The sequence below is a fragment of the Hipposideros armiger genome, unplaced genomic scaffold (assembly GCF_001890085.2).
Source record: "Hipposideros armiger isolate ML-2016 unplaced genomic scaffold, ASM189008v1 scaffold_361, whole genome shotgun sequence".
Lineage (NCBI taxonomy): Eukaryota > Metazoa > Chordata > Mammalia > Chiroptera > Hipposideridae > Hipposideros > Hipposideros armiger.
Window position 1 is genome coordinate 1,465,205 of NW_017731711.1, and position 13,159 is coordinate 1,478,363.

The 13,159-nt window shown below is 53.0% G+C and overlaps 1 protein-coding gene across 2 annotated transcripts; it reads right to left on the minus strand.

Annotated features, from left to right (window-relative positions):
• Positions 1-4,210: 4,210 nt before the first annotated feature.
• On the minus strand, positions 4,211-11,607 carry BARHL2 (BarH like homeobox 2). 2 transcript variants are annotated; one of them, XM_019661772.1, is made up of 4 exons: positions 11,130-11,607; positions 9,316-9,997; positions 7,220-7,445; positions 4,211-5,444 (listed from the first exon to the last, which is right to left on the minus strand). In XM_019661772.1, exons 2-4 carry the CDS (start codon positions 9,935-9,937, stop codon positions 5,132-5,134), a joined length of 1,161 nt encoding a protein of 386 aa, XP_019517317.1. In that variant the 5' UTR covers positions 9,938-9,997; positions 11,130-11,607; the 3' UTR covers positions 4,211-5,131. The 2 variants fall into 2 exon arrangements, with proteins under 2 accessions (XP_019517317.1, XP_019517315.1); XM_019661770.1 differs by lacking the exon at positions 11,130-11,607 and having other exon boundaries at positions 9,316-10,086.
• Between the last annotated feature and the right edge of the window lie 1,552 nt (positions 11,608-13,159).

Here is a 13,159-nt window from a genome sequence, read left to right on the forward strand (position 1 = left end):
GCAGCGGTGGAGATCCGGGCCTCGGCTCAACCCGACCTGCAGGGCGGCCGCCTCGAAGCACTTCTAGGCTTCCATCCACCGAGGCGGTGTTTCGCGGAGCACACACTGGGGCTGCGCGAGCGGAAGAAGTAAAAAGTGCCATTTAGAGCGGTTCCACTGGCTACCTCGCTGCGGCTCCGGCGCAAGGGTTTCGAAGCAACAAACCTGAGGCCCGGCTTCTCCCCAGTCGGCTTCCACTAAGAACTTATTAAATAGGGACGGTTTAGAGTTGATCTGTCACTGAGCACTACTTACCCCGAGATCTTTTGGGTTTTGAATTACTTTATTGATCTGAAGATTTTATTCTTTGGAATGTGACCCTGTTTGGACTTAGAGCTAATCAGGAAACGCTGCCGGCGAGGTCGCTTTGTAATCACCTCGCGGACCTCCTCCACGGGCGCTTCGGACCCTAACCCGGCGCGCCCCCTGCGGTCGCCTAGGCTTTGCCTGGAACCCGCCCTTCCCCGGTACTTCGCTCCTACGCGCGCCCTGGGAGCTGTCTGTGGTGCTAGGAGAGGGAAACCTAGAGAGGGAGGTGGAGGGAAGGCCAGGAGAGGCAGAGCTGAGAAACTGAGAATACGAGACTGGCCGACATGGTCCACCCAGCAACACTCGGACTGGCAGACACCTTCAAAATTCAGCCTGAAAGAGGGAACGAGAAAAGTCCCTTCTGGGACATCTTATCGCCCTAAGACAGCTGACCTGGTTTTCAATGCAAAAGGCCAGTGACACCTCCCTTTCTCTGAAAGTACATACTCCAACCCCACACACTTACCCCTACTCAGCCCTGGGGGCGTTCAGCTTGGCGGGGGTAAGAAAGGAGGGGCATTGTGCCCTAGTCACACACCCTGACTCCAGGGAAAGGAGGCAAATGGTAGAGAGAAAGACTGGAACTGGCCAAGAAAGTGGGACTGGACAAAGACCTAATGGGAGACTCAAGGAGCCTGGAGCACTGTTCCAGGGTCCACGGGGTAACCCCTGGAGAAGCCCGCACTCACCCCTCGGCCCACAACTCTCTAGCCAACAGCCCAGGCGCAGGGCAAGCCAGCCTTCCCTCACCAAAGATTCAGAGCTATGGAGGAAACATCAATTCCCCCGGAGGCTCGGCCCAGCTCCTGACCATTCTCACCACTGGTGAAAAGTCAGTCTCTTTCCAAGCCTGTTGACTTCAAGCCATGCTTGTTAAGCTGTGCCTGGCTTTTTAGAAAACCAGGCGGCTCCTTTCCTGTTATGTTTTTGTAACCACCACGTGGCTTACTTAACAGGAACTAAAGTTTCCCTAGCCCTGGGGAGAGCTTTTCCAAATATTTTTAGAAAGTTAAAAACATAACAAAACAAACTACTCACAAGCTGCCTGTTTAAAGAGGGGAGGTGGGATTCGGCAGACTCCTGGGGAAGGGCTGCCTAGGCTGGAGTCAGATAGCAGAGAGCCAGAAGGAGGGAAGTCTTGTTTTGAGGGTAAGCGATTTTATTTTTATTTGCAACACAGGAAATTGGCTAATTTGCCTTCACGTGGGCTTTCATTTTAAGGGGTGGAGCAAAAACATACTGATGCAAGGTGGTAGGTATATTTGCTAGAGGCGTGGAGGCAAGAAGCAATCATTACTTTGCAAATCACTGAAAATTGCTGGCTTGAGCTAAAACGGCTTGTTTCTAGCTAGGGAGTTAACTTATTTCACAGTCACTACAGTTATGTGCTGGGTTTGCTGGGGTCCCTGAGCTGATCATGGGGTGGGCAAATCTAAGGGGCCTTTGTGGATGTTTAAACATCTCTCTGAAAGAAGTTTGTTTTCCTGTGTTTCTGTAGCAAGAAAAGATAGCCACAGAAAGTCCCTGTTTTGCCAGTCCCCAAATTAATCCAAGGAGCAAACCCAATGGAGTCTAGCTGTGGAGCACCTTTCAGACACCAGCTGAAGGCGGGAAAAGAAAAGGAGCACAGCTCCCAGGGACACCTTTCCTCTGGGTCTTTACAGCTAACTGCGGATCTCCCATGAGAAAAGACCTTTGCTTGTAATCTTGTTGCTTACTTTCCAGAAAATCTGAGGTTGCATGTCTCACCTCCTAGTCAACCCAACTTTGTTGGACAGGCACGGAAGGACAAAAGGACTCCTTTTAAGGGAAAGGACTGAGTTTGCATTAGATTTGTAAGCAGTAGTTTGGGGACATTTGAATAGAGGGGCACCTGCTGAGGTGCCCTTTGCAATACTGCTGCAGAATGAAAAGACGGAATCCAGGACTCAACTTTCTTCCTGGAACAACAGCCGGCCTCCCCACATCCAATTGCCAACGTGGCTGCAACAGGAAGTAATCAAAACAAATTTAGATGGAAAACTGACACTTTTAGCAGCATGGTTTGGAAAGGGGAGAAAACATGAAGAAAAGCAAATTTGGGAGGACTCTGGTAGATATAGAGTAATTGCTAGCAGCAGTGGAATGAGGTTAATTAAGAAACTGTGATGCTGTAGACATGGTGCCTCCCCCTGCATTGTCCATCTGTAGAGTCCAAGTTCAGCCTTGAGAGTGAAGGGGCAGCAGGCAGCCTCCTCAGCACAGTGGCTGGTGAGCTGCTGGAGAGCTGTTGGTAACAGATGGGTGCTATGGCCTTGTTTGTATTTGTAGGTTTGTTTATGTGTTTTTCCCAACTGATCCTGAGGTCATTCTTTGTAGGAAACTGGGGATGTGTGAACTCCAGTGACTTCCCAGGTCTCACTCGTGCTGAAGCTGACCAACCCTGGGGCCAGTGCAGGCAAAAGCTGTAGTACTCCCAAGCCTTGGGAAGTACCTTTTTAGGCACAGGCAGACCACTTTTGAACTATTTAAACTTGACTATGAAACCCAACAGCAGCTAAGATGGAACAAGGACAGTCTGCTGAGTGCCCTGGCATTAAGCATTCCCACTAGACACAGTGGCACTCAATTTCCAGCCCAGCCCAGCTGCCTGAGTTTGCCCCCAGCTTGAGTGGGAAGAAAAGAAAAGCCAGTCCAGACACTTTTGTGAGACTCAAAGAAGGCCAAGACCATTTTTAAAGCAAATTGATAAACTGGATAAAAATCTGCAAGCCACTCCCTAATTAGCAAAGTTCTGAGCAAGGCGCCCCAGGCAAATTTCCTCCTGGATTTCACTTCTTTCTTCCCTTCTTTCCCACTCCTCCCCAATGCGCACTCCCATCGCATTCCACATTTTAAAAAGTATTTTTAACTCTACTAAGGTTCAAACATCAGAGAAAGTTGGAGGACGGGACTGGATATGTTTCCACTGTGTCTTATGCCTCTGACACTGTATTAGGGCAGGGGTGAGGGCAGAGATATGAGGCTACCCAGATGGAGGACCTGACTCTCTGCCTCCTCAGGAAGTGACCTAGGGGCTGGAGAAGGTGGGAGGCAACCTCAGAACTACACCCCACCCCCATTCCGTTGTTCCCACAGATAGTCCTGAGTGTGTGTGGGGGAGAGGGATGGGAAGGGGGGGTATGCCCGAGCAGAAATCGGCCCCTGGCTGAGGTGCTACGACTATTTACACACCCATTCACACACTCTTAGAGCAGGCATCGGGCCTCCTCCACCCTCAGGGCAGGTCCTTTCATTTTGTGGTCCCAACCCATCCAGAGATTCGGATGAAAAGCTTGGCACGCCTGTCTTGGCCAGAGTTGCATGCCCGCTCCAGGCATCCCAGCACAGCCAACTCCCTAGGACAGGAGGCTCAGCGGCGGGCAGGGGGCTGGATGCCTGGATGCCCTCCGGGGAATGAGAAGACAAGGATCAAAGCCCAGACAAGGGCTTGTTAGCCCGACCTCTCGGAGTCCCCAGGGCGCCCTAATTGCGCGCCCTGCAGTCTCCCGCTTGCAGGCTGTCCAGCCGCCCGGGCGCGGGGCCGCGGGCTGCCGAACAGCTGCGAGGCCCGCGGAGCGTCGCCCGCCAGCCCAGCGCTCCGGGACCCTCGCGGCCCTGGAAGGAGCCCTAGAAGAAGGAGGAGGGATGGACAGACCCAGTTCAGCTGGGGCTGCCAGGCAGGCCAGGACAGCAGGTGAAGTTGGCCGCTCACTTAGCCAGCACCACCAACAGCCTACAAGCACAGCCTTTCTCCCGCAGCCTCACGGGCTGCTCGGAAATCATCCACTTAACGACGAAAGAAATCCACACATATCAAATAATGGCTTGGAAGAGACCAGCATGAAAAAAAATGGAGCTGTTTTTATACAAGTCAACCCAACGTCTTAACAGATTTTATAAATTCCTAATATTCCGAGAGGGACTTTTTTCTAAACCAAGTCTGGCATCTCATCACAGTACATTCTGCTTTAGTGAAATCAGCTCCCTTGGATCTCATCGCTTGTTAAAAAAAGATAAACTTTATTTTTGTAATTTTCAATCACAAAAAAATCTATATTTTTGTCTAAGCATTTATTTTACTGAATCAAAAAGACATGAAAAAGAAAACTCATGTTTTACTAACGTATATAAGTGACTCTTTTTGGACAACATATAATAAATATGATATATCACTTATCACTCAGTCTTTCAAATGTACATTTTTTTTCATATTATGGAGCATGCCACTTTTCCAAAAGAAAAAAGGTCATGAGAAATCAGTGCAAAGTTCTCAGTTACCCTCCTCTTTTCTCTGGGGCAGACGGAATGTCCACAGCAACGCCCTCTGCCTCGGAACTTGAGGCTGTCCGTCCATCTACAATTCTCGGCCTGGGCGGTTTCCTCTCCGTGCCCTTCTTTCTTCCCTCCTTACCCCTCCCCCCTCCCTCCCTCCTGCTTGTTCCTAAAGTCATTTTTAAAAAGAACTTCAGGTTTTGTTTTTGTTGATGTTTTCACTTACTGGTCGCACTTTGTGTGGGGTCAGCGTTTTCGCCAGTCACACTGCTGTGGGGGAGCTTTCCAGCCCTGTCTCTGGGGGTGGGGAGATGGAGAACAGAGGGCTGGCTCCTCTTTAGGGGCCCCCGCCCACTGGTGAGCGTCTTCCTCTTACTTCTCCGCTTCTCGGTCAGCTTCAAGGGAGGCCTGTAGGCCCGATAAGGGGAGAGGAGGGGCAGAGGTTCGGGTGGGGGAGAGGACAGGGGAGGGACTGCAGCGCTGTTGTTCTTCACCGGGGATGCGGGGTGCCCGGAATGGGGTTGGACAAGGGATTGATGGCCGGCTGTCCCCCGGGCCCCAGGCCATGGATAAGCACCCGGGGCACCAGGGGCCGCTGCAGCTGGGGATGGGGTGCGGGAGGAGTCCGGTACATGCTGCTGTACATGGCGGCTGCAGCCGCCGCTGCGGTAGTGCTGTCCATGCTGCCCAACAGGCTCGGGTGGTAGAAATAAGGCGACGGAAACATCCTCTGCAGTGCCGAGTAGTTCCCCGCTTCAGCCAGCAGCTCTAGGCCCACGGCGGTCTGCCGCTTCCACTTAGTCCTGAAAAAAAGCGGGCGTGCAGCACCCCATAGCTGAGGGCATGATCCGGACACCAAGGCCCCTTCTCTCGCCCTTTCCCGCCTCCTCTTCCAAGGGGACAAGGGGACTGAGAGAGCTCTGAGAACCAGGAATGAACTACATTCTGGTCCCCAACCCACCCTCTTGCTCACAGAATGACAGAAATTAAGTCAATTTCGTAAATTACACCTTCAGTGTCTGAGATATTCCGAAATGAAATTCTACAAGCTTTGCTGCCTTTTCCTGACCCTCTGCTCTGCTGTTGCCTCCCTTATAGTTTAACTACTTCCTAAAACTTTCCTGAAGGCCAACTGAGACCACTCTTTCTATAGGCCGTCTTTTCCCTCCTCCTCTAATTCCCTTCCCGAGTAAGTGGCTCCCCAACAATCCCAGAGTGTCTGCTCTCTGCCCCTCCCCCTATCCTCCAGGCTGAGTGAGAAGAAACGGTAAACAAAGGGACACAGAGACTCCTGGGCCTTGGACCCTGGCCCCCGTCGGTCCCCGGGGCTGTGGAGACACATCTCTCTCATCAGCCTGACAGGACCTTACAGCAGGCAGGGGGTTTAGGGCAAGAAAAGCAACCAGGTTTTGAAACGGAATTCGTTTGAGGGAGGGCTCTCCCAAGGGGACAGTACCTCGGGGCCATTCCGGGAGGGGAAAAATGCATTTCAAGATATTTTCTCCTCTGGGAGAGAATAACAATTAAAATCTGTGATCAGCTTTTCTCTGTCTCCTCCCTCCCCAACTGCACCCCTGCTAGGAAGAAGAGGCGAGCAGCCCTCCGCTCAAAGGCCTCATGAAGGAACTCAGGGCTGGTGGGCTGTCCATACCCAGCAGCTCCAGCCAAATTAATAAACATGTCGCCCATTTTAAATTGGCTACAAATGACACTAATGTTTTCCGACAGAATTAGGGTGGCTGAAACCGTATGTAATGAGACAGAAAATTATGGTAAAGATGACAACTGGATGGGCATTTCCAACCGCACTTAGGAACGATTAGAACACAAATGAGAGAAAAGGAGGGGAGAGAAAATTGAGACAAGGGAGACAACCAGCAAGCGTAACCTCAGCCTCAGGTCGCCCAGGTTCACCCTACAGTTCAGGGGCCTGCGAACTGCCAGCCTCTTTCCTACTTTCTTTTCAAGGTAAGAAGTGGTTCCTGGCGGACTCTGAGGCAGCCAGTACAGGGGACAGACCCCCAGTCCGGACTCCTGGCCAGCTGCCAGGTCTCCTGCCTACGGCTACCTACCCCACAACTCTCCTGGCCACCTCACAGGCCAAGGCAAGGACATTTAGCCGGGGCCAGTGTAGCAGCTCTTCTGGGAACCAAAATGGCAAGACTGTGTGGCCAGCTATCAACATTCGGAACCAGCCTGGGGCAGGCCCAAAGGGTGTACTGTGCAGGCTCTACAGGCCTGAGTGTCAGCTGCACAAATGTCTCAATTTGAGAAGGTGTGGCTTGATTGATTTGGGGGTAAAGTGGGGGGAATTCCAGCCACTCAGGTTTGAGAGGGAAAGGAGTACATGTTAAGACATTTAGAAACGCAGAATTCTCTAAACTCCAGGTGCCCATAGGACAGTTCTCACCTTGAGGATAATCCCTGCTCCAGCTTGAAAGCCCCCAAGTGCCCACTCTGTGCCCTCCGAGTCCCTAGAGACTCCCGAAGCCAGGCGGGAAGACGACTGACTGGTGCTGTGGTCATGACCTGGATGGCCAGACACCTTTGCTCCCCAACACAAACTCCCTTCCCTTACCTGCGGTTCTGGTACCAGGTCTTAACCTGGGTGTCCGTGAGGTTGAGCGCAGCTGCCAGGTCCATGCGGTCCTGCACACTCAGGTATTTCTGCCGCTCAAAGCTACGTTCCAGTTGATTGAGTTGGTGGTCGGAGAAAGCCGTCCTGGCTTTGCGAGGCTTTTTGGCTCTCACGGGGGGACTCTCTCGGCTACTCGTAATCTCCCGGTCTCCTTCCTCCTTTGTTCCTATGATAGAAACCCAGACACGGCTTAGTCAAGTAGCCTGGGATATGGAAGGGTAGAGTGGCCTCCTGGCACACACTTGCAAATTCCCAAGCCGGCCACTGGTCTTGGAGGACTATGCTCTGCCACCCTCCTCACACATACTTGGACCTTAGCCAGTACGGAGGAAGAGGACCAATTTCTGGCTGGGGAACGTGGAGCTTTGTGCAGAGCTCCTAAAAGGCTTCTAAAAGGGTATCTGATCTCTCCACCTTTGAAAGTTAAAAATTTTAAAAAAACACTTTACAATAAAAGGTCCTTTTGTTATTGTTTCCTTGACTGGGAGGAGAACCTGTCTCTTTCCTTTATTGTTTTCACTAAGACTTCATTTTTTTCTGATTTGGTAGTTTTCGAAGGGTCTTTCTACTTTTTTTTTTTTTGAGGAGGAGGAGGAGGCACCTTTTTCATTTTACTTTTTCTGTTTACTCAAAAGTTATAGGCATTTGTTTTCCTTTTTCAGGTGCACTTGGGAAATGGAATCAAGCTCTCTGCAACTGCTTGCATCAGGTCTTTTAAAGCTTCAGGAAGAATATGTCACCTAGACACCGAGCTGAGCTCAAAATCACTGAGCCCATTCAGGTGACAGCCCGGAGATTTCCGGATTCTATTTGTCAACTTTGGATTTTTACTGAAATGCTGGGAAATCGATATGTCAATCCCTCTCTGTTTGTACCCGTTTTTGCTGTGCTCCTTGATCTTCCCTGCAGGAAGAACAATAATCTCTCTAATTGACCCACTGGGGAGGTTGGTGCACAAAAAATCGCCAGACCAGACTGTACATCTGTTTTGGGCACTATTATGCTAATGCTGTAATAGTAAAATGAGGAGCTAATATCCTACCTTCCAGACAGTCAGCACACATCTCTCCCAGAGATGGCGAAGATTAATAATAATGATGATGATGATGACGATAATGATGATAATAAACTTATCAGTAACGGAAAAAAAACTCTCCTGGTATATTAAAACTCTTTTCCCATAAAGACCAGAACCCTTATGAAATTGTCAGGAAAAAATGAAAAAAGGGAGTTGAAGGGCAATTTCAATTGCCATCCTATGATTTGACAAAAATAGATAAATTCAATACCAAAAAATTTTACTTTCATTAATGTTACATTCCAATTACTTGTAAGGAGCAAAAAAATCTTACTAAAATGCAGGTATTTAGTTGGGGCCACGGGGGTAAGAAGGGTGTTTTAAAAATACTGAAAAACTGATTATAAATTTTTACCTTGTGGGCTGCCCTATATTAATCATGGCCTAATTAAAAATAAAGTTTCTCTGTTAATCAATTTGTAAATTTTTCCTTCATTCAATCTGATCATTCCTGTGATGGTGTTTAGAAAATTCGATTGGGGGGGGGTGGAGAAGATGAAATAATTTGCATTAAAGAATAAACACCACGTTGTGATCACACCTCAAAACGCCAAGCTAGCTAATCCTGTTTCTTTCTCCCACCTCCCCCATTCCCACTCCCACTCCCAAGGTTTGGCTAAAAAAAATCTCAAGTCCTTCCCTTTTTCAACGAAAGTATTTCCCGTTAGATCCCCTCCGCTGCTGCCCCCTTCCTAATAAATTAAAATTAAGTAAAACAAAGAAAGGAGGTGGATGGCGGGGAGGGTTGAGAGGTAGAAATGTAACAATAAACAGAACTTCAGACGAGTCCCCAAATCGCCCGGTCAGGCCTCCCTCCGTCTTGCTGGTTTTGACTGTGGCACGATCGCCTGAGAAGCTCCGGTAGTAACTCCCCATGAGAGATTCGCGGGAGACTGAAGGGGAGACAGAACCAGCCGGAAAAGCTAGACCGCTGAGGAGCCGAGGCGGCGCGACTCACCGTGGCATTTGATGTCGCTCTGGGAATCTTCCCGCTTGTCGAGTTTGGTTTTGCTGTCCTCCTGCTCCAGCTTTGGCCTGAAGCTCTCGTGTGCGGCGTTGCTCTCCTGCTTCGGGGTGTGGTGGGGAGAGGAGACGCTGGTGCTGTAGGGTGCACACGCCGCCAGAGGTTTGCTGTCGCCCAGGATGTCCTTAATTAAAAAAGAAGAGGTGGAAGTCCTGGGGGCCGAGGCGGCGGAGCCCAGCTGCTGGGCGGGAGGCTGCTGCGGCGGTGGCGGCTGCGGCGGCTGCTGGGGCGAAGGCTGCAAACTTTGCGTGGGGGCCGCAGCGGGCGGCGGCGGCTGTTGGCTGTGGTGGAGGTGGTGGTGATGCTGGGGCCTGTCTGCTACCAGATGCGGCTCTGGGGCCTCCATGGTGACCGAGATGGGAGAAGAAGGCGCCGTTCCTACGGTATCAATCTCCGAACAGGGAGACGGAGTGGCCTGACTCCTAAAATCCGCGGTCCTAGCCTCGCCAAGCGGGCGGAAATCTCCATTCATCATTCCGGGGCTGCCCGAACTAGCACTGGACAAAATCGTGTCTATTCCAAAACTCGACCCGCTGGCCCCTTCCATTGTTGTCATTTCTACATGAGGTCCACGCCACTCCGCCGCTCAGCAGCCGCCCGGACCAAGCCAAGGAAGCTATCGATCGTAAAACAAAATAAATACTAAACAACGTTGTCGCCGCTTAAAACAAAAAAGTGGGGCGGAGAGGGAAGGAAGGATAATTGGGGGGGGGGAGCAATCGGTGGACAGTTTCGACACTTTTTTTTTCCTTATGCAAAAAGCAGGGGTGGGGAGAGGGAACACAGGGGGGAAGTTACAAAAATTGTTGAGGAAGCACGGAGCTTGCGCTCCAGGAACGACTGCGCACGTGGGGCGGCCGTAGCAGCGCAGGGAACCCAAGGCGAAGGCGCGGGCGGCGGGAGGTGACCCCCACGCCTCCGCTCCTGCCTCTGCCGCCGCCGCCTGGGTCTGCCCACAGCCTGGCACCAGGCGGCAGCGGCGGCAGTGGCTGTGGCAGGTGCAGTGACCGCGAAGCCCAGGCGGCTGCGCACCCTCGGCGCTCCCCGGCGGCTCCCCAAGGCGGCTGCGGCGCGTGACTCGGCCGCCCCAGAGCCGAGTTTCTGAACTTTCTTGGAAAGTTGTGGAGCAGACACCGCCGCAGTGCTCGCAGCAACGCTAGGAGGAGGAGGAGGAGGAGGAAGAGGAGGAAAAGAAGGAGCAGGCGCAGGCGGAGGAGGCGGCGGAGACGCGGAGCCGAGCGACTCCGGCCGCAGCCAGGCGCGTTCGCTTGTAACCCGGCCGCTGGCGGGCGGCGCCGACCCCCTCCCGTGACGTCACGGCCACTGCCGCCGCTCCCCGCGCCGCGTCGGGCCCGCGCCCCTGCAGCCGAGGCCGCGCGTCCGGCCCCGCGTCCCCATTGGCCGCGCCCGCGAGAGCGAGCGACGCCGACGTGCCAGGAGCCAATGGGCGCGCGGCTCGCGAGTCGGTCAGCAAGCGCGGCTCCCGCCGGCTGCTCTTTTGAGAACCTGCACAGCCCTGTGCCTGCAGCCCAAAGCCGAACACCTACTACACTTGCAGTGGTCCCGGGGTCCACAGTCATGCGGGAGGGCAAAAGAAGAAGGGGGAAGAGAGCAGAGGCAGACTAGAGAAGGGAACCAAACGGGTAAAAAGAGAGAGGGAGAATAGTAACGATTTGCCCGTTTTATTAAGAAACCCGAAGAGGGAAAGGAAAGAGGACAACAAGGGAAAAGCAATCTGGCCGGCTTACCTTTAGACTCCAGCGCGGCCGCCCTCCTAGCATCCTCAAACATGCGCTTGAATAGTCGGCGTACACTGAAAGCAGAGGAAGGGGACCCCTGAAGGAATCCACGGGAGAGGGTGACACTCCAGCAGCCGGAGCTCTGGGTGGGGGTCGGACTCGGAGTTCTGATTTCTCCCCCAAAGAGCCCCGGCGCCTGGGCACTGGCCCAGCTAGGTGGCTGGTCCCTGAAGGGAGATGGAGCGGGGTCCGCTTCCATTCGGCACTCTCGGGAGGAGTGAGGGAAGGGGCCTGCTGCTCAAAAGTGGGACCAGCCTAGTCATCAATCAGAGCCCGTGCTGGAAGAAATGCCTGGACAGACACTTTCTCCCGAGCGGGGGAAATAAACCCCCGAGGCGTTCTGTAGTGGCGAGGGCAGCCACGGTTCACTGCGGTGTCGTGCTGGCTTGGGGCTCGGGAACTTGGGTGGCGGCCCGCAGCGCGTACTGTCTCGCCACCAAGCCAGTTTTCAAGCGCTCTCGCTCGCTCNGTGTCGTGCTGGCTTGGGGCTCGGGAACTTGGGTGGCGGCCCGCAGCGCGTACTGTCTCGCCACCAAGCCAGTTTTCAAGCGCTCTCTCTCTCTCTCTCTCTCTCTCTCTCTCTCTCTCTCTCTCTCTCTCTCTCTCTCCCTCCCTCCCTCTCTGTCTCTCTCTCTCTCCACCCCCCTTCCTCTCTCCGGCCACACATTTGGAAAAGAAATAGTCACTGTGGATGCACTCTGGGACCTGGAGCGTGGTATAACTGTGACGCCTCGTCGGAGGGTTATCAACTTGCATCATTTTCTCTAGGACGTCTCCAACCTGTCTCTTGTTGAATGTCAGAGTAATGGGAAGTGCCAGTGACAAGACGGCGTATTACTCCTGATTAAGTGCCGTGTCAACCTAATTAGCAGAGTAATTATAAGGTGCTAATGAATGATTCAAAGTTCTTTGAGTTACATTTTACTCCAAATTACCATTTTAAGAACCCTATGAATCTGAGTAGCTGGCATCTCTTCCGTGACTAGGTACAGAATGAGGGTAGAAAATGGCCTTTAAAGTCTCCAAGGGCTGGACCGAAATCTGAGGTTTACTTGCGGTTCTCAAGGTCACTTTCTGAGGAACAATTTTTTTTTTCTTGTGAGGAGGGGTGTGTGTCAGGGAGGCAAATGGCCTCCTGGGACCAGATATTGCCTTCCTGTCGGAACTGGATCTGTGTCGGCCCCGGGTCTGGATCGGGGTAGGTGGGAGACTCACCCTCCCTGCGTTTTGCAGGGGAATTAGATGTGTTTGACCCAGAAAAGGCCCGCGCTATTTCGAGGGTGTGTTGAACTGTTTCTTATTTCCTTCGTGCGGGTTTTTATCCGAGGCCTGCCTCTGAGAACAGCGGAGAGAAGAAAGACCGAGGCGAGGTGGTGTGCAATGCGGGCCGCTCTCGCTCTTCTTGGAAGGCGAGAGTAGTTTGGCGGAGGAGCCCGGGTTGGTGAGCCGAGCCGGGGGCACCCGGCGAGCCGCAGGCAGAGGCCGGCCTGAGGTGGTGCAGGGAGCCTCTCCGGAGCTCAGGGTGGGCCGGCGGGCTGGGGTCGAGCTCGTCTGGGCCGGGAAGCCGCAGAGGGTCAGGATGATGCCTGGAACTGCTTGGACGACCCGCCTTTGGATCGACAACTGCGCGCTGGCCCCGCAGACCCTTCTGGGAGCCTGATTGCCCGGCTTCAGCCTTCCCGACGGCGGAGATTTTAGAACTGTGGGCCTGGGACTTAGAAGAGCATCTATCTTATTGAAGTCCGTAATGTCCCGCCAATGAGGCCAGGTGCTGCACACCCTCGCGGCCTTGGCGCCCAGCGCCCCTGGTATACTTGGCTTCTGAGGGAAGGGCGCTGGGGCTGCCCGAGACTAGAGGCGGACGCTACACATTCTTCTCCCTTCAAATATCAATTAGGGCTCTTCTCGTTTTGACATCACCCACCAATTCCCCAAAGGAGGGGTTTCTTTCCAAAACTGGGGTTCCAAACCCTCATTTC